The sequence below is a fragment of the Chiloscyllium plagiosum genome, unplaced genomic scaffold, assembly GCF_037043375.1.
Source record: "Chiloscyllium plagiosum isolate Xiang-an unplaced genomic scaffold, Cpla_swu_hap1 HiC_scaffold_34, whole genome shotgun sequence".
Lineage (NCBI taxonomy): Eukaryota > Metazoa > Chordata > Chondrichthyes > Orectolobiformes > Hemiscylliidae > Chiloscyllium > Chiloscyllium plagiosum.
The window spans coordinates 10,735,575-10,755,830 of NW_028270172.1; the positions used below are offsets into that span (position 1 = coordinate 10,735,575).

Sequence of the window (20,256 nt, forward strand, 5' to 3'; positions counted from 1 at the left end):
CTGAGCATTTGTGGAGCTGGGGGTAGACTGAGCATTGATGGTGGAGCGGGGGGGTAGACTGAGCACTGATGGTGGAGCGGGGGGGTAGACTGAGCACTGATGGTGGAGCGGGGGGGTAGACTGAGCACTGATGGTGGAGCGGGGTAGACTGAGCATTGATGGTGGAGCGGGGGGGGGGTAGACTGAGCACTGATGGTGGAGGGAATGGATCTTTGTGGATGTGGTGCTTGGATTTGCTTTGTGGATCTGATTTGATTATTCAATGACTACAAAGGCATTGGATTGCTGAAACCTAAGGACAGAAACAAGAGAATATTTCAATGTAATGTACACTATAAATAATTCCAAAATCTATGTAGCCTCAAAACTTTGCTTTCAACATTTATGATTGGATGGATTTAATTTGTATTTAAATTTTATTCAAGGTACTCCATTGTATGCTGCTCATTTTCGGCCAGGACAGTACGTGGATGTCACAGCAAAAACGTAAGTCCTTCTATAGAATAAGGAGGGCATTCATTTAAGACTGTGATGCAAAGGAATTTCTTCTCCCAGAGGACAGTCTGGGATTCTCGACCAGAGGGAGTTGTGGGGGCCAGATCACTGAAAGTATTTAAAGAGGAGGTGGATAGAGCTTGGAAATCGTGAGGACTATGATGAGTTGGCACAAAAGAGGTATTGGTTCCTGGAGCAGATCAGCCATGATCTTTTTGGGATGTAGGGATAGGTTTGAGGGACTGAATGGCCCCCTTCCTGCTCCTGTTTCTTATGTTCCATATTTTACATTCGCCTGAACTGGAGAAAAAGGGAGAAGTTGTAATTTTTGTTTCAATTCACTCCTGGGACGTGGGCATCGTTGGCTGACCAGCTTTTATTGCCTGTCCTTAGTTGCTCTTGACGGTGGTAGTGAGCTGCCTTCTCGAACCATTACAGACAATGTGCTGTAGGTAGCCCCACAGTGTCATCAGAAAGGGAGTTCCAGGATTCTGATCCAGCAACACTGAAGGAACGGTAATATATTCCAAGTCAGAATGATGAATGGCTTGGCGGGGAACTTTCAGGTGGTAGTGTTCCCATGTATCTGCTACCCTTGTCCTTCTAGGTTTGGAAGGTGTTTTCTGAGAATCTTTGGTGAATATCTGCAGTGCATCTTGTAGATAGTACACACTGCTGCGACTGTGTGCCGGTGGTGGAGGGAGTGGATGCTTGTGAATGTGGTACCAATCGAGTGGGCTGCTTTGTCCTGGATGGTGTCAAGTTTCTTGAGTATTGTTGAAGCTGCACCCATCCAGGCAAGAGGGGAGTATTCCATCACACTCCTGACTTGTGCCTTGTAGATGGCGGACAGGCTTTGGGGAGTCACAGTCGATAAAATGTAGGAAAAGCACAGCAGGTCAGGCAGCATCTGAGGAGCAGGAGAGTTGACTTCCAGACTTAACCCTTCATCAAGATTGGGGAGGGGGAAGGAGGCTGAGAATTAAATGGGGTATGAGGTGTGGCTAGGTGAAGGGTAGTTGTACAGAAGGTGATTAACTCATTGCAGAAGTCCAAGTCTCTGAAGCAATGCTGTAATTCTTAAGCCAGTCTACCTCAGTTATGGCCACAGTTCCTGCTGGCACTGCTCCTCAGCAGTTAGTCCTTGGGGTCAGTCACTTCACTGGGTTGTCACTGAGGGAGTGAGGGAGTGTATGTCCATGCCCCACACCCCCCACGTGCCAGGGGCTGGTGTCAGGGCTTCTCACCAGTTGGCAAACTCCTGCCTGATAATTCGACTCTGTGACCTGTCACCGGGATTACCGATAACAGGTCATAGAGCTGAGGCGTGGAGCTGAATTATCTGGGATTGTGGAGAGTGGGAGCTGTTTGGGAAGCAAGTCAGTAACTGGGCACTGTGGGGAGGCGGGGCTTCCCAGCACCTTACGTTTTGGGAGTGGGTACATTGCGGTTGGCAAGCCGACCCACATTCAGGAGGTGAGTGCCCAGTGAGGATTTTTCAAAGCCTAGGCAAGGGCACAAAATTGCAGACCTGCAGGACTTCTCAGCTTTTCCAGAAACATCCCTCTTATTTAAAACAGTAAAATGTCACTATCTGACAGGTGATTGATTCTTAGACCATTACGATGAAAATGACTCCCACCCACCCTTATTCCCCCTGGAGAGATAGCTGAGCTCTTTATCTGCGTTGTATGAAAGATTTTGAAAAGTGGCCTGAGAGGAATCCATTGTTGAAGCAGCGTCTCACTCACTCGCCCTGTAGCTCATCAGGAAACACATCAAATATACACCCACCACGCTTGTGAAAGCATAAATACTGTGGATGTTAGAAATCTGGAACAGATTCAGAGAAAATGCTGGAGAAACTAAGCAGGTCTGGCAGCATCTGTGGGGAGAGAAGCAGAGTTAGCGTTTCGAGTCTAGTGAACTTCTCCTTTGGACTCACACGAATTTGGACAGGAAACCAAATGTAATGTGGGGAGGTGTCCCAAAGGAGATTTCCACTGTGCGATCTAACTCCTGTTTCCCATTAGCAAACCGCCCCTCATCCAAATAAAAAAATTCAGACCGTTTTAACTCCGTTTCCCTCTTCCACAGATGCTCTCAGATGTGCTGAGTATTCCCAGCAGTTTCTGTTTCATTCCTATTGCAGATTGTGACTGTTTCTTTCTGTTGCTCTCCATTTGCCAGCATTAGAAGCACATTTGGCTCAATGCTACTCGTGGATATAAATCAGATAAATCAATGAACTGGAATTGGAATTCAAAGGAATCTTCAACGTTGCTGGCAACAATTTTCAGCAGCAGGTTAACAACATACCCCCAGGACACTCAGGGAGTTGCTTTAGGGGCAGGAGGAGGCCATTCAGCCCCTTGAGCCGGCCCCACCATTTAATAAAACCGTGGCTGATCTCATCTCGGCCTCAGCTCCACTTTGCTGCCCACTCCGCATAAACCTTCGACCCATTACTAATTAACAACTTGTCTCTCTCCTCCTTACATTTACTCAGTATCCCAGCATCCATTGCACTCTGGAGGAGTGAATTCCACAGATTCATGACCCTTTGAGAGAAGTAATTCCACCTCATCTCTGTTTTAAATCTGCCCCTCCCCCTTATCCTAAATCCAAGACCTTGATCGCCCCTCATGGAGAAACATCCTCTGTAAGTCTACTTTATCAATCCCCTTCAGCATCTCATAGACCTCACTTAGATCTCCCCTCATTCTTCTAATCTCGAAGGAGTATTGACCTAAACTGTTCAATCTCTCCTCATAAGGCAAACCTTTCATCTCTGGAGCTAATCGATGGAATCTTCTCTGAACTGCATTCATTTAAAGTTTGCAAAATGGATGGTGAGACAATGATTGGATTCGTGCAAAGTTTAGTTTTTAGTTAGCTTTGCTCAGAAACTGAAGTTTCCAAGTTCCCTCACCAGGCAGACTGGATCAATGCAGTAGAAAGGCATTTACAAAATACAGAGGTCTTGATCATGCCTATTTCAACAACAACAACTTGGAATTATATTGATCCTTTAACGCAACAAAACCTCCCAAAATGCTTCACATGGGGCATTACTGCACGGAGCCACATATCAGGTGAATTAGCTAAAAGCTAGGTCAAAGAGATTGGTTGTTGGTTAGCTTGCCGAGCTGGTGGGCTGTCATGGAGATGTTTGTCACTGTTACATCACCAGTGTGACCTCTGTGAAGTGCTGGTGTTCTACTCCACTTGATATCTATATGGGTCCGGACTGTTCAGGTGGGCATTTATGGTTTTGCCCTGCAGTGGTTGGTATAAAGGGTTGATTTCTACAGGCTTGTTGATGGCATTCCAGGTTGAAAACCAGGCCTCTAGGAATTCCTGTGTATGTCTCTGGTTAGCTTATCCTGGGATGGTTACATTGTCCCTGTCAAATTGATAGCCCTCCCTTTATATGTACTGAGATGAGGGAGAGTTGGTCACGCTGTTTTGTTGCTAGTTGGTGTTTGTGTCTCCGGATTCCTAGTTTTCTTCCAGTCTGTCTGACACAGTGTTTATGGCAGTCGTTAACATGGGATTATGTTGATCCCACATGTGATGGGTATGGGGTCTTTCATCCTTGTGAGTAGTTGGTTCTAAGGACCATCTTAAAGGGGGAAGGGGAGAGGCAGAAAGTAAATTCCAGGAGCTCGGAGTCAGGCAGCTGATGGTGTGGACTGCAAATGGAGGAATCATTAAAAATCGGTAATCAGTTTTGGGAAGTGTAGATATCATGGAGGGTTGTGGGGCTGGAGGAGGCGACAGAGATAGGGAAGGATGTGGAGGGTCTTGGACATGAGGACAATCAAGATGTTGACTGAACAGACACTAAGGTAGGTCAGAGAATGTTGGGGGTGGGTGGTAGGTGACTGGTGAACGAAGACTTGCTGCAAGTACAACACATGGGCAGCCAGGATTTCTGCTGGACCTCCGGTTCATGGCGGGAGAATTTGGCAGACCCATCAGCCATCCTGAATGTGACGCTCAAAGCATGTAATTCAATGATTTTGTCATTGACTCTGAGAGAACAGCGATTGTTGAATACAGTTGTTCTTGCCTGACAACCTTCCCCATGTATCAAAGCTCTCTGGAGGAATCATAGGGTCAGCTAATAGAAAATGAAAACAGAGAACAGCAGAGAAGATGAGCAACTCTGCAACAGGCCTCATTATTTGACAGCTCCTGCCAGGATTCCAAAAGGTTTGTAGCGGTATGATGGATATCTTAAAAATTAGCCAGTCACTGCACTGCATTTCAGAAAATCAACAGATTCTGAGAACTGAGGATGTGATTGAGTCAAACTCCTTTTTCACCAAAATAAATATTAAAGAGAGTTAGGTAATCACTGCCTTTAGGAAGATCTGTATGGGGATTTTTTTTTTCATTTAAGTCTCTCCCTTTATTTAGAATTATTAGATTCCCTACAGTGTAGAAACAGGCCCTTCAGCCCAACAAGTCCACGCTGACCCTTCAAAAATTAACCCACCCAGACCCATTTCCCTCTGACAAAAGCACCTAACACTATGGGCAAGTTAGCATGGCCAATTCACCGAACCTGCACATCTTAGGATTGTGGGAGGAAACTGGAGGAAACCCATGCAGACACAGGGAGAATATGCAGACTCCACACAGACAGTCACCGAGGCTAGAATCAAACCTAGATCCCAGGCACTGTGAGGCAGCAGTGCTAACCACTGAGCCACCGTGCCACCCCCATTGCTGAAAACAGAGATATGGTGCTGATTTTTTTAATTTTGTGCTCATCAAGACTGATTAAAAACAATAAGGTCAGCATCATCCCACTGGCAGTTTAATCTGAGGGTCACTCAGGTGAGGGAAGAGATTGAGAAGGAGAATTCTTCATGGTAACCTCAGGTGGTGTGGGTTTCGAACCCATGTGTTGGCATCACTCTGCATTGTAAACCAGCTTTCATGCCAACTGAACTAACAAAACCCCACCATCAGGACAACTGCAAGAATAGTAAATGTCAAATAATCGTAACCATTTATACAACAGGAGCAAAGGCTGCTGATTGGTTGGGAGGCTGACTCTGATTGGCTGAGGAGCTGCCATTGAAAAAGCGAGGAGGAACAAGAGGGTTCTGAACAATTTGAAAAAATATGCCAAGTTTGTACATATTTCTTATTTGCAGAGACTGGGTCTCTGTGTATGAATGCATGGTACTTCTAGAAAGTAGAAACAAGTCACGGGACACAGTAGCATGGCTCCCTTTCCAGCAAAAGCCAAACAATGATAATCCAAAGAAAACCATTAGGAATTTTGACTATTCATTTTATTTTCTTTCACGAGACCTGGGCATCACTAGCAAAGCCAGCACCTGTGACTGTATATCCCTAACTGCCATTTAAACGGATTGTCTTTCTAGGTTGATTCAGAGGGCAGTATAAGTTAACCACATTGTGCTGAATCACCCAAATGAGGGTGACAGATTTCCATCCTGCAAGCAAATTCATGAAGAAGGCAAGTATTCCTGACATAAACTTTACATTCCAGTTTATTTTTTTGATTAATGGAATTAATTAAAATCAATCACCAGTTTCCATGGTGGGATATATACTCATAGCATCAAAGCACTAGCCCAGTCCTTTAGAATACTTAGTACAATCACATCCCTCCTGTATTAGACCATTCAAAATGCATCACCTCGCACTTGCCTGGACTGAGTTCCATCTGTCACTTCTTCATCCAAGCCTCCGGCTTATCTACATCCTGCTGTATCCTCTGGCAATCCTTCTCGTTATTGGTACCTCTCCCAATCATTTACAAACTTACTAATCAGACCACTTACAATCTCCTCCAATTCATTTATATGTATCACAAACAACAGAGAGTCCCAGCACTGATCCCTGCAAGACTCCACTGGTTACAAACCTCTAGTCAGAAAAAATCACACTCCATCTCTACTCTCTGTCTTCTATGACCAAGCCAGTTCTGCATCCATTTAACCGGCTCACTGTAGATCCCATGTGACTTCCTCTTCTGTATCAGCCTGCCTTCTCAAAGGGCCTTGGTAAGGTTCATGTAGACAATATCCACCACTCTGCCCTTTGTCTTTGTCACTTCCTCAAAAAAACTCAATCAAGTTTGTCAGACATGGCCTCCCCTGCAGAAAACCATGCTGCCTGTTATTAATAAGCCCACGTTTTCCCAAATGTGAGTAAATGTCATCCCTAAGAATCTTCTCCAATAACTTGCCGACCACTGACAAAAGGCTCACTAGCCTATAATTTCCTGGATTATCTTGTTGCCATTCTTAAACAAAGGAACAACTCTCCAGTCACCTGGGACCTTGGCTGTGACTAAACAGGATCCAAAGGAATTGTACAAGGCCCCAATAATTTCCTCCCTTGCTTCTGTCATTTATCTGGAACTGATTCTATCAGGTCCTGGCTGTTGAGAAGAATGACGGGAGATCGAATTGGTGTCTATAAGATACTAAAGCAGATTGATACAGTAGGTGTAGAGGAGCGGTTTCTCCTTGAGGGGCAATCTCAAACGAGAGGTCATAGTTTTAGGATAAGGGATAACAGATTTAGGAATTAATTCTCTCAAAGGGTCATGAATCTGTGGAACTCACTACTGCAAAGTGTGGTGGACATTGAGTACATTTCAGGAAGAGATAGAGAGGTTTTCAATTAGTAATGGTTTGAAGGGTTATAGCGAGTGGACAGGAAAGTGGAGTTGAGGCTGAGATGAGGTCAGCCATGATGGTCTTAAATAGCGGAGGTGGCTCGAGGGGCTGAATGGCCTCCCGCTGCACCCAGTTCTTCTATTTTTGTGTCAGTGGTGGAGGGAGTGGATTTTTATAGCTGTGGTGCCAATAAATTAGGCTGCTTTGTCCATAAGACCATTAGGAGCAGAAATTAGGCCATTCAGTCTTTCGAGTCTGCTCCACCATTGAATCATGGCTGATAGATTATTCCAACCTATTTTCCCACTTTCACCCCATAGCCTTTGATTCCCTTGGCAATCAAGAACTTATCTATCTCAGTCTTTAGTATACTCAATGACCTGGCTTCCACAGCCTTTAGTGGCAATGAATTCCACAGGTGTACCACTCTCTGGCTAAAGAGATTTCTCCTCATCTCTCTTCTGAAGGGTCTTGCCTTTACTCTAAGGCTGTGCCCTCGGATCCTTGTCTCTCCTGCCAATGGAAACATCTTCCCAATGTCCACTCTGCCCTGGATGGCGATAGGCTTGTCAATGCTGTTGGAGCTGCACCCATCCACATTGAACACAATAGTGTAGTTGGAGTTTAACCTGTGGTTTATAAAGCATTCGCGCAGCCTTTAGTGTACGCAACTGGAAGAATCCTCTTCAAACTGAGCCCTGAGCAATGGGGAGTGGGCGGGGGCCCAGGGACCTGCTTAACATTGAAGTTGCTGTAGCTATTTGACTGAAGAGAACTGGACAGGGAAGAATCATTCAGTGACTGCCACCTTGATGGCATTGGCAATGAGTGCCCACCTGGCCAATGGGAGGGTGGTCTACTTCCTGGAGGCTGCAGATACCAACCAAACCCAACCATCGCAGGCCATCGTGGAGCCCAGAGCATCTGAGTCAGAGCTGATCCCATCTGCCTGCAGTGCTCTGTGTTAGGGACCTCGCCTCCTCTCTGAGCTGGAACTTTGAGCTTGTTCTCCTCGCTCTCCCTGGCAGACGGGAAAGCTGCTGCTGTCACTGGGGATTGATATTAACGTTCCTCTTGTTCCTCATCAGACAAGCAACATGGAGCAGGATAATCCTCTCCCGGGCTGGGTTGGAGGCTGACATCGGGGAGCTGAGACTCAAGGTGATGGAGCTCAAAGAGAAGTTGGCAATGATCCATCAAGCAGCAAGAATCCTGTGGCCGGACTCTCTCACCTGGGCACAGCCGCAGCTCATCAGTTCCGCGGCTTAAAGACCTCCCAGGCCGTCAGTTTCACTCAAACCCCACCCCACTCCATGTTCTCAATCGGTTGAGTCTGGCAAAGTTCACAGAGCTCAGGAAATACAAACTCGAAGGCAAAGTTGGATCATGGGTCTAACCGTACGATTCACTGAATAGCTCGACAAAGGTTTCCCACGTGCCTCTGAACCGGAGGAACACAGAAGTGGGCGGTGGGTTTATAAGCTGACACTACTTGTTGAATCTTGACCACCCCTCCCCCACCCACCCCCAATCTAGCAGCCCATATTCCTTTTTCTAAAGCCTAGCAATCCATCTCTCTGATCAACTGATTGGTTCATCCATCCTGCTACCTTCAAAGATCAGTGGACAGAGAGACAGTCTCTCTCTCTCTCCTCTTTCAGATCCTGTAGAATTATACCTTTTGGGATATATTGTCTTTCCCCATTCTTCCAATCAAAACATTTCATCTTGTATCAATGGGGAATGTCACCTTGCAGGGAAAAAAATACATTTATGTAGTCCCTTTTATAGCCAGAGGCTTTCCAATGTGCTTTATAGCCAATGAAGAAGTTGGGAAGTGAAATCCCTGTTGTTGAAATGTAGGAAATGCCGGAGCTAATTTGCACAGAGCAGGCTCCCACAAACTGCACTGTTGCAATGGCCAGACAATGTGGAGTTTTTGCTATGTTGAGGTTCGACCTGAGCAGCTACGTAATGCAGGACTCTATGCTCCATGGTCTGTTCCCTGGGACGCACCCTGAGACAAACATCAATTGCACCTGGAGGACCATCAACTCAGTCAAAGACGCTCTTTGGTCTGCCCGAAACCTGGTGATCTTCCAGCGCAAGAAGTTGACTCTGACTGACTGTTGCAGGCTGGCACAGGACTACATGTTAAGGGACCCACAAAGCTTGGGTCAGCTGCTGCCAAGGCACAGTGGGAAAAGACCAGCAATTAAGGGCTTTCTACTGAAGTTAAATGGGGATTCACTTAACTCAGTTCATCCTCCCAATGCCTCAAATGTATGTATATATAATCTTGTACAGATAAGAAATTTCTTGGAGTTGTTTGTTGGACAGAGTCAAATTCCAGTATTGTTTTGTTTCTTCATATTCTACTGTACAGAACTGAACGGCTTCAGTGACCATGTATGTATATAAAGATCCGGGGCAGGGCAGGGGATCGAGAGAGACAGAGAGAGAGAGAGAGTGTGCGCATGTGTCTGTGAGTGTGTGCGTGTGTCTGTGCACATGTCTCTGCATGTGCGCACGCGTGTGTGTCCATGTATGCGTGTGTCTGTGTTTGTGCGCACGCATGTGTATGTCTGTGTGTGTGTCTGTGCGCATGTGTGTCTGTGTGTGGGTGTGTGTCTGTGTGTGTGTGTGCATGTGTGGGTGTGTGTGTGTGTTAATGCTATGGAATATAGCATACATCTGGTAAGGGCCTGGTTTAACATCTCATCTGAAAGATTATTTTAATGACTAATTCTTTCACTATTAACGTGTGCTTCTCATGGGAAGGAACATTGATGCCATAATTACAGTGTAGATGGTGCAGAAAGAGCAACACGTGCAGCACAAAGGGATGACGACATGATTGGGGATTGGATTTGGCACTTAACATGTCAGGCTTCCTTGCAACAGTAACAAGCAACAGCACATCGGGATGTTTAATTGCATTACTGAGATCAGTTGAGTGTTGGGGGGATTGTTGTACAGAAGGTATGCACTTGCCCCAGTCACAATGCACCTTAAGCATTTAGTTTGACCACGAAGAGAAATATTCATGCACACCACTGCTCAAAGAAACAGAAGACACAGATAATTCACAACAAATTGGTTGGCACTTCTTAAAGACAAAGGAGATTCGGGATATTAGAAGCATTATTAGGAATATTATTTGCTCTTTCACAGTAGATGGTTGAAGTATCAACCGGACCACAAAAGGACCACAACTATTTTTTATTCATTCATGGGATGAGAGTGTCATTGGCTAGGCCAACATTTATTGCCCAGAGGGTACTTAAGAGTCAACCACATTGCTGTGGGTCTGGAGTCACATGTCAGTCAGACCAGGTCAGGATGACAGTTTCCTTCACTAAAGGACATCAGTGAACCAGACAGGATTTCTCTTCAATCTACTACAGTTTCATGGTCACGATTTTTATTGATTTCAAATTCATATGCCGTGGTGTGACTCAAACCTGGGTCTCCAGACATTACTGGGATTAATGGTCTCCCTCAATGATCTCACTGTCAATGATCTCACCGTCAATGACCTCACCGTCAATGACCGCATCATCAATGACCGCACCGTCAATGACCGCACCGTCAATTATCTCACCGTCAATGACCTCACCATCAATGACCTCACCGTCAATGACCGCACCGTCAATGATCTCACCGTCAATGACCGCATCATCAATGACCGCACCGTCAATGACCTCACCGTCAACGACCTCACCGTCAACGACCTCACCGTCAATGATCTCACTGTCAATGATCTCACTGTCAATGACCTCACCGTCAATGACCTCACCATCAATGATCTCGCCGTCAATAATCTCACCGTCAATGAGCTCAATATCAATGATCTCAGCTCCACGGTGGGATGACAAAGAATCACCAACCCCATCCACGTAACTGATGAACCATGGAAAATAAGAGCAGGAGTAGGAGTTGGCCATTCAGCACTTCAAGCCTGCTCCTTCATTCAATATGATCATGGGGCTGATCATCCAATTCACCATCCCGTAAATACTTTCTCTCCTTTGATCCCTTTAGCCCTAAGAACTATATCCAATACCTTCTTGAAAACATATTTTTGTCTCGACCAGTTTCTGTGGCAGAGAATTCCACAGGCTCCCCACTCTGTGGGTGAGGAAATGTATTATTGCTAGTTGAAGTTCCAAGTTAATTATTGAACTTGAATTTAGCCGTATGCCAACGTGGGATTTGAACCCAAGTCCTCAGAACTTTAACCTGGGATTCTGCATTATTAATCTGTTGACCTTCCCACGATATCAACAATTCCCCAATTACCACAGTGATTAGCAAAACTGGGTTCAGTCCCAATGCAGACAGTGAGTGTTTAGCTGTCTACTATCGGCCCACATTGCTGCTAAGACACGTGGGTGAGGGAGAGAGCTGCTGATTGTTTCGCAATTCCTTCACTGGGTTTGGCCAAAGTCTCAGGATCAACAACATCACCTACACCAAATTGCACAAGCTGTATTTCCATGCAAATCACCCAGCAGTAATGCAGTGAGTTGAAACTCATAGGAATAGTGCATTTTTATTAAAAAGTATATTTGATCTCAATATCAACTTCAACAATTACACTGAAATGTGAGCGATTTTCAGTTTGTTGAGCTTACTTTTAATTTCCGATCATGATCTCCACTGCAGAGGGAGTTTACAGAGACTTTAAATGTTTTCCACATTGGATTGAGATTGTTCATGATAACCTATGAAAGCAGAGAAGATAAAGATCAGATAAAGAACAGTCACATATAATCTGCTGAATTTTTGTAATTCAGTAAAACTACAATTAATCTCTGTTTTAGCAAAAGAACTGCTATCTCTTTAGTGTCAATCATAGAATCCCTACAGTGTGGAAACAGGCCCTTAGTCCCAACAAGTCCACGCTGACCCTCCAAAGAGTAACCCATTCCCCTACATTTACCCCTGACTAATGCCCCTAAACCATACATCACTGAACACTATAGACAATTTAGCATGGCCAATTCACCTCACCTGCACATCTTTGGGCTGTGGGAGGAAACCGGAGCACCCGGAGGAAACCAACACGAGCAGAATGTGCATACTCCACACAGACAGTCACCTGAGGGTGGAACTGAACCCAGGTCCCTGGCACTGAGGCAGCAGTGCTAACCACTGAGCCATCGTGCTGCCCATCATTTTCAACCTCAGCTCACCACAACAGCAGAACTAATGCCCCAGCTGCTTGTAAGAGCCATTCAAAGCCCAAACCTGTCTATGCCTGATTAAAGTGAGAGCAAGCACAAGCAAACTTTTGTGTCGAGGGATCAGTCACAGAGAATCATTTATCAGACCTTGTGCATGGGGTTTGAATGGTAAGAGGACCAAGGGGAGCCCAATTCTTAATTCTGTCCCTTGGTGTTAGTGCTTAATCGAATAATCAATGCAGAAACCTGAGTACCTCTGTTCTGTGTACAAGTTGCTGTGTTCCATCATCATTCATCCTGAAAATTTCAAGAAACGGGTCTGATTTGCTGAAAAAGTCCTGCAAAAGAGACAATGTTTTACTCTCATACAATGAACACAATCTGGACACATTGAATTAGTCTCACGTTGACTGTGTAGAGACATTGGGATGGGGACAGGAAGGACTGCAGATGCTGGAAGTCAGGGTCAATAGATGTGAGGCTGGAAAAGCAAAGCAGGTCACACAGCAGCTGAGGAACGGGAGAGTCAATGTTGGATGCTGCCTGACCTGCTGTGCTTTTCCAGCTCCACCGCTATCGACTACAGACACTGGGATGTTGAGCAGCTAATTCAGCTTGCACCTGGTCCCATTAAAACTAAACACTCACCTGTATAATTCACTGAGCTGGACATGAAGACAACCAGCTCTTATGGTCTGATTCAGTAAATCTCTTACAGAAAACAGGAGGAAACCTGCTTTGGAATACCTGACCTTCAGTCTAGGAGGTCTGCCCTGCTCAGACACTGAAATTTGCTCCATTACCCTGGAAGTTAGGAAGTTTGCGAAATCATAGAATCCCTATGGTATGGGATCAGGCCATTTGGTCCATAGAGTCCACAATGACCCTCCAAAGGAATAAGATTTGTCGTGTTTAAATTTACTGTTACCGATTTTGAAAAGACCACTGTAAAGGAAGGCCCTAGCAGGAGACTTTGGAGATGGGGCTGTGAGGACGTTACAGAAGATGTGTATTCGCTTGGCTCCCTGACATAATCCTAACTCCTCGCATTTCTCCCGGAGACAGACTAATGGTGTTCAGCGGCAACCCACCAGAAAGTCAAACCAAAGATGAGTACGTGACAATGTCAGTCATAATGTCCGGATTTGTCCATGTCATTGTTAAGGTTGTGAGGAAAGTGATGAGCATGAATTGTCATTGATCATACAAATAGGAAAGAGAGCTTTTTTGGTGCTGTGGTAGTGTCCCAATGTCTGAACCAGGAGACCAAGATTCAAGTGCCACATGCTCAGGAGACATGAAAAACATCTCTGAACATATAAATGGGAAACTGTTAGGACCTGGGTTTGAGGCGTAGGAGTTCCTGGATGAGAGCTGGAGGACAAAGTCAGTCGACGAACTCTCTACAAAGTAGGGCTTTGTTGCTTGGTTTCTATCTCAATGAGAACGATTGCACTGGACATCCCACAACTTCTTGTCCCCTACCCGGAATTCTGGGTGGACCAGGGTCAAAGCTCCAGCGGTAAAATTCACCGCCAACCCCCAGCTCCCTCGGCCTTTCACACCCAGTGAAAGGTCGTTAATTTAAAGCATTACAATCTATTTTCTCTCTCTTCGTGAATGCTGCTGAGTCTGGCCACATTTCCCTGCATTTTCTGTCATTATAGTAGAATTGAATCATGCACCTCACTGTGCATTTGTGACAGTCATACCACAAACCCCTCTGTGGCATTCCTATTCAAAATGAGCTCCATTAAAGCCTGAAATGGCTGCAATCACATCTGTGCTTCCAGCCATTGTGAGAGCTCTATTCATTTTCGTTCAGCCTGTGGTCATGAGCAATTCTAAGCAATTGGATTAGCAAAAAAAAAATCCCAGAGCCAATTTACATTATATCATTAACTTACATTCTTTCTAAGTAAAGGAACAGATGATGTGAAGCATGTTAACAAATGTTACAAGGGCCTCCAAGATGCCGACAAGTTGTTTAAGCGTGCCCTCCGATGCTTTCATCATACAGTCATAGAGTCAGAGAGATGTACAGCATGGAAACAGACCCTTCAGTCCAACCCGTTCATGCTGACCAGATATCCCAACCCAATCTAGTCCCACCTGCCAGCACCCAGCCCATATCCCTCCAAACCCTTCCTCTTCATATACCCATCCAAATGCCTCACTGTCCTCACCATGTGCTTCCTTTGTCTGCTTTTCTCCCTTTTAAAACTGCTGTTGTTTTGACTTTTTTTTCCAAAGTTCCAAAACAATGCAACAGCATACAAAACAGTAATTGCTGCTCCTGGAATTCGAGGAAATCACCTCCAACACCTAAAATACCTCAAAACAAAGGAGCAGCTCTTACAGCCAGAAAGTTTTCCCGTTCTTCATCTTGGATTACCCAGAATCAGAAATCTCTTCACCCCCCACGGGCCGTTCGAAGACAGCGGTGAGCATTTCGACTGGAAAAGGTTAACTGGGGTCAAAATAACCTTCCCCAGCCCACGCTCATTCAGTCTGACAATCAGTAGATGGGGAGGCAGTTTCTTCACATCTCACGCAGCTCATTAAAGTTCTTCAACATTTCAACATACTTACGTCGAGGTCAGGAGGGTTCTTGTGCTGCAGTGGTACTGTCCGTACCTCTGAGCCAGGAAGCCCAGGTTCAAGTCCCACCTGCTTCAGAGTTGAATAATGGCATCGCTGGACAGGTTGACGAGAAAATATCCCCCAGGATGAAATCTCACCTGCCCCTGAGGTATTACCGTAGAAACTCAATAGTATGGGAGCAGGCCATTCGGCCCATCGAGTCCACATCATCCTTCCAAAAATCATCCACCCAGACTCACTTCCCTCACCTATCCTCATAACCCTGCATTCTCCACGGCTAATCTGAGCAGATTGATTTAAAATATCTCCTTCCAGACCAGACAGCCCAACTCTGAGTCCAAACTGTTCAAGTTTCTCATGACGCATCTAAACAGGGTTGATTAAAGAGATCTACATCCTTCATGAATAAAGCTATTTTGAGTCCTGCCACTGACTCATCCCAGCTCCACCAATGAAAATCAGAGTGTGGGAACAGGAAGACATTGGATTCTACTTTTTATTCTTTCACTGGATGTGGGCATCGCGAGCTCTGCCAGCTTTTATTGTCCATCCCTAGCTGCCCTTGAGAAGGTGGTGCAAAGCTGATGCCTTGAGTCCTTCCAGTCCATGCTCTCACAGTGTGGTTAGGGGGAGAGTTCAAGGGTTCTGAGCCAGCGACACTGAAGGAGCACCGATACAATTCCAAGCCAGGATGATGTGCGGCTTGGAAGGAATCCTACAGATGGCTGTGTGCATCTGCCATTCTTATCCTTCTGGGTGGTAGGAGTGGTCTTGGATTTGGAAGGTGCTGCCAAAGGAGCCTTCGTGAGTCGTTCCAGCGATGTCTGGCAACAGATGGTACACACTGCTGCTACTGTGCGTCAGTGGTGGAGGAAGCGAGTGTTCGAGGTGGGGGAGTGGAGCACCAATCAAGTGAGCCGCTTTGGCCTAGATGATGTCAATCCTCTTGAGTGTTGTTGGAGCTGCACTCATCGAGGCAAGCGGGGAGTATTCCATCACACAATTTTAGAAACGTGCCTAATAAATGGAGGATGGGCTTTGGGGAGTTAATCAGAAGCTAAATAAAATCAAGTCAGGCCGTTATTCTCCAAATGATCAGACAGAATTACAAAATGACATAAGGAAGGGGACATCGGAAAAACTGAGCTTGCTTTTAAGCTCCCTGCCCCACACCCATGCTGGAGATGGTTCAATATTTTTAAAGGGGTCAGATACAAGGTTCACCCCAATTCAGTAAAGAGCAGCATTGACTAACTGCTGGAGAATTACACAACAGGGCTGCGGTCAGTCTCAGCTTGAAGTTACAGCACAGCTGGGCAAACGCTCCCTGATAGAATATCAATCCTGGTTGACTGTGATTGTACAACTATTTGACTTTGTGGGGTGGAATCTCAGTTAATAGAATGAAATCTCAGGCAGAGAAGTGGCAGGATTTTGTTTTGACTGGCCCCATCCCCAGTATCCCAGAGGGCACTTAAAGATGAACCATATTGTCATGTGTCTGGACTCATGTACAGGCCAGACTGGGTAAGGACACCTTCCCGAACCAGAGAACCGGATGAGTTCTTACCAATAAGTATCAGTAGGTATGGGGTCACCATGTGGCTAGCTTTCAATTCCAGATTATTACTGTATTCAAATCTCACCAGCTGCCCTGGTGGGGGTTTGAACCCAGCTCCCCAGAACATTAGGAGAGAGTGAGGACTGCAGATGCTGGAGGTCAGAGTCAAACACAATGATGCTGGAAAAGCACGGCCAGTCAGACAGCATCCGAGGAGCAGGAGCGTCGACGTTTCGGGCATAAACCCTTCATCAGGGATCTCTTCATTCCCCAGATCATTAGCCTGACAATCTGGATTACTAGCCCAGTGACATTATCACCAGCTCTGCCTCAGATGACCCGCCTTCACTGGGTTGGGTTGGTGCCAATACCCAGGATAATTTTCTATCACCTGTGGCCCTAATCATTATGGAATCGGTCCATACCAATCATGTGCTAATTCAGATCAATCACATCCGTGATGAGGATAACGATTGACCATTCTCTAATTCTCGACTTCAATTATTCCACCCACTCTGCTCTCTTCCAAATTACTCCTTCATCCAAATCCTGATCCTCTTTTGTATCTCTTTCAGCCATTAAATATGCCCTTGATCTCTCCTACAAAGAGCCTCCAGGAATGTTCTAGAACCTTCTTTCCCCGACCTTGTATGTCCTTCTCCTCGCAGTGTTCTATTCCCTCCCCTTCCCCCTTCCTCACTGAATTCTCCACAATCCACATCTGGTTGGGGGTTCAGCTTTAAAATGGTTGGTCATTTCATCCTTCCCCTCCCAATACTACAGCCAGATTTAAAAAGTATTTTGTAAACACTAAAGATTGTTACAATTGTACAGAGTGGAACATGTTGAATTTCCTTGAAAATTCCGTCATATACGGGTGAAAGCTGAACTGCTTTCGGGACAATGAAGGATGGACAATAAATGTTGGCCCAGCCAACGACACCCACGTCCTGTGAGTGAATAGATAAAAAATTGTTCTGCACTTTTTCAAAAGGTTATGAATCAGGTATGTTTTGGAAAAACATGTTTTAAATCATAATGGTTTCTCCCCTCCTCCCCTCTCCCCACCTCACCCACACACAACAAATGATGTTGCATCTCAACACCAAACCTCACTGAATCTTCTAACATATGCCCTTCACTCTTTGCCCTATATCCCTAACCCTGTTAGACCTGCCATCTCTGTGCTCTCACCTTGGCACACCTTACCTTGGCACACCTAGTCTTACCTTGGCACAATTTACAATCTGACTAATCACGAACAAAATCATTCAACATCAAAGCACTAAGAAGGACTTCATGTAAAGGAAAGCAGCTGTTTCAATTGGCAATCCTGTGTAACAAGGTGATAAAATAATCATTTGTTTCAAATACTCGAGCATATCTCAGTGAAATTTTAATTATAGAATTCAAATCTACTCAGAGCAACAAAAGGGTAAAATGTATAAGTGGCATTGTGTTGTACCTCCTGTACTTCAAATACTGATTTTGTAATTTTTATTCATTCATTATATATGGAATTAATTCACATATATAGTGATACTTGAAAGATCAACAGTACAATAAAGTATGATTAAAATTCACAGCTCACTGATTAATACCCAAGCTCACTGTCACAGTTTTAAACACTCTTTTGTGGGTTGTGGGCGTTGCTGGCTGGGTCAGTATTTATTGCCCATCTCTGGAGAAGGTAATGCTGAGCTGCTTCCTTGAACTACTGCAGTCCACCTGTTGTGGGTTGACCCACAATGCCATTGGGGAGAGAATTCCAGGATGTTGACCCAGTGACAGTGAAGGAACAGTGAGATATTTCCAAGTCAGGGTGGTGAGTGGCTTGGAGGGGAACTTGAAGGTGGTGATGTTCTAGATGGATGTGGTCTTGGATTTGGAAGGTGTTATCTGAGGATCTTTGGTGTATTTCGGCAGTGCATCTTGTAGATAGTACACACAGCTGCTACTGAACTTCGGGTACTGGAGGGAATGGATGCTAATGGATGTGGTACCAATCAGGCAGGCTGCCTTGGCCTGGATGGTGTCAAGCTTCTTGAGTGTTGTTGGAGCTGCACCCATCCAGACAAGTGGGGAGGATTCCATCACACTTCTGCCATGCAGATGGTGGACAGGCCTTGAGGAGTCAGGAGGTGAGTTACTTGCCACAATATTCCTAGCCCCTGACCTGCTCTTGTAGCCGCTGCGTTTATGTGGTGAGTCCAGTTGAATGTCTGATCAATGATAAATCCAGGATGTTGAATTCCAGTGGGGGATTCAGGGATGGTAACACCATTGAATATCAAGGGGCGGTGGTTAGATTGTCTCTTATTGGTAATGGTCATAGCCTGGCAATTGTGTGGTGTGAATGTTACTTACAACTTGTCAGCACAAGTTTGGATACTGTCAAGATCTTGTTACATTTGAACATGTGTACAGCTTAGGTCTCCCCACCTAAGATAGGATATATTTGGCATAGAGAGAGAATGCAGGAAGTTGATACAAGGTATAGCAGGACTGTCCTATGAGGAGAGACTTGTTTGACTGAGTCTGCATTCACTAGAGCTTCTAACAGGGCTGTGCAGACCAGATGCAGGGAGAATATTTTCCCTGGTTGGCAAGTCTGGAACTAATGGACACAGTCTGAGGATATGGGTTGGATCATTTAGGACTGAGATGAGGAAAATTCCTTTACTCAAAAAGTAGTGACCCTGTGGAATTCTCTACCACAGAAGGCTTTGGAGGCCAAGTCATTGGATATATTCAGACAAGAGTTAGATACACTTTTAGATTCTAAAGGCATCAAGGGGAGAGAGCAAGAGTATAGCATTGAATTGGATGATCATCCATGATTATATTGAATGGTGAAGCAAGCTTGAAGGATTCTCTGTAATGCCACAAGAAATAAATTTGTTTTTTTTTGGTGGGGGGGTGGTGTTCTGGTGGGGAGAACAGCTGGTTTTATGGGGTTACAACAAAAAGAGAAATAAATATTCACAGTCTGAGCCTCCTAGTGGGGAGCAATATTGGTAGGGACAATACAATAGATTACATGCAGGATTCCACTGACTTCGTAACTTAATAACAGCACTCATTCTAAAGGCTTAAGCCATAATCTAAAGATCTTACTGAGTCCTTTATGAAAATTCCCAAATGCCCACAATTCTCTCCTTATGAATTTACTTGTTAGTATATACATTACGTGATGCTGCTGATAGTTACATTAAACTGAAAGCGTGACTGGATTATCCGTGACCACTTTACCCATCTGGGAGTTACCCTCAGCATGTGGAAATCCCACATGACCCAGCATGACTCCAAAGGGCTTAACAAAATGTTGACAACATAAGGGACACTGGTATGGCAGTGCCAACCACATGGTCCAATGGGAACAATGGGAGACTCTCCCAATGCTCCCATTTCTCCTGAGCTTGACGATGCAGCTACAGGATGACGTCACTCTGTCACAGGAAGGGAGCAGTGAGTCCACACTAACCGTTCAAAGTGGGTGGCCGCGGGGGGGTGATGGCATTGTTGGAGACTAAGACTGGAGCTTGTTCTGATACAAGAGTCACAAACAACTTGCTGAACACAATGGGCAAAAAATCTCTTCACTGGGAGATAGCCTGCCCTTTATATTTGTTCCCTCAACAGGCACGCTTCCAATTTGGATGCTGAGAAAAAAAAACGCACACAAAGGCTTGGAAGGGACCAAAGACAATTTCAGGGGTTGGTCACTGAGCTTTTC

The 20,256-nt window shown here is 45.2% G+C and overlaps 1 protein-coding gene across 2 annotated transcripts in view; it reads right to left on the minus strand.

Annotated features, from left to right (window-relative positions):
• The window catches only part of cpne4b (copine IVb), a 383,963-nt gene that overhangs the window by 106,895 nt on the left and 256,812 nt on the right, over window positions 1-20,256 (minus strand). For both annotated transcript variants that reach the window (XM_087978484.1, XM_043719590.2), the window contains 2 exons: window positions 12,610-12,693; window positions 11,804-11,893 (listed from right to left, as the gene is read on the minus strand). In XM_087978484.1, coding sequence (XP_087834610.1) covers window positions 11,804-11,893; window positions 12,610-12,693 — 174 coding nt within the window. The remainder of the gene's footprint in view (window positions 1-11,803; window positions 11,894-12,609; window positions 12,694-20,256) is intronic.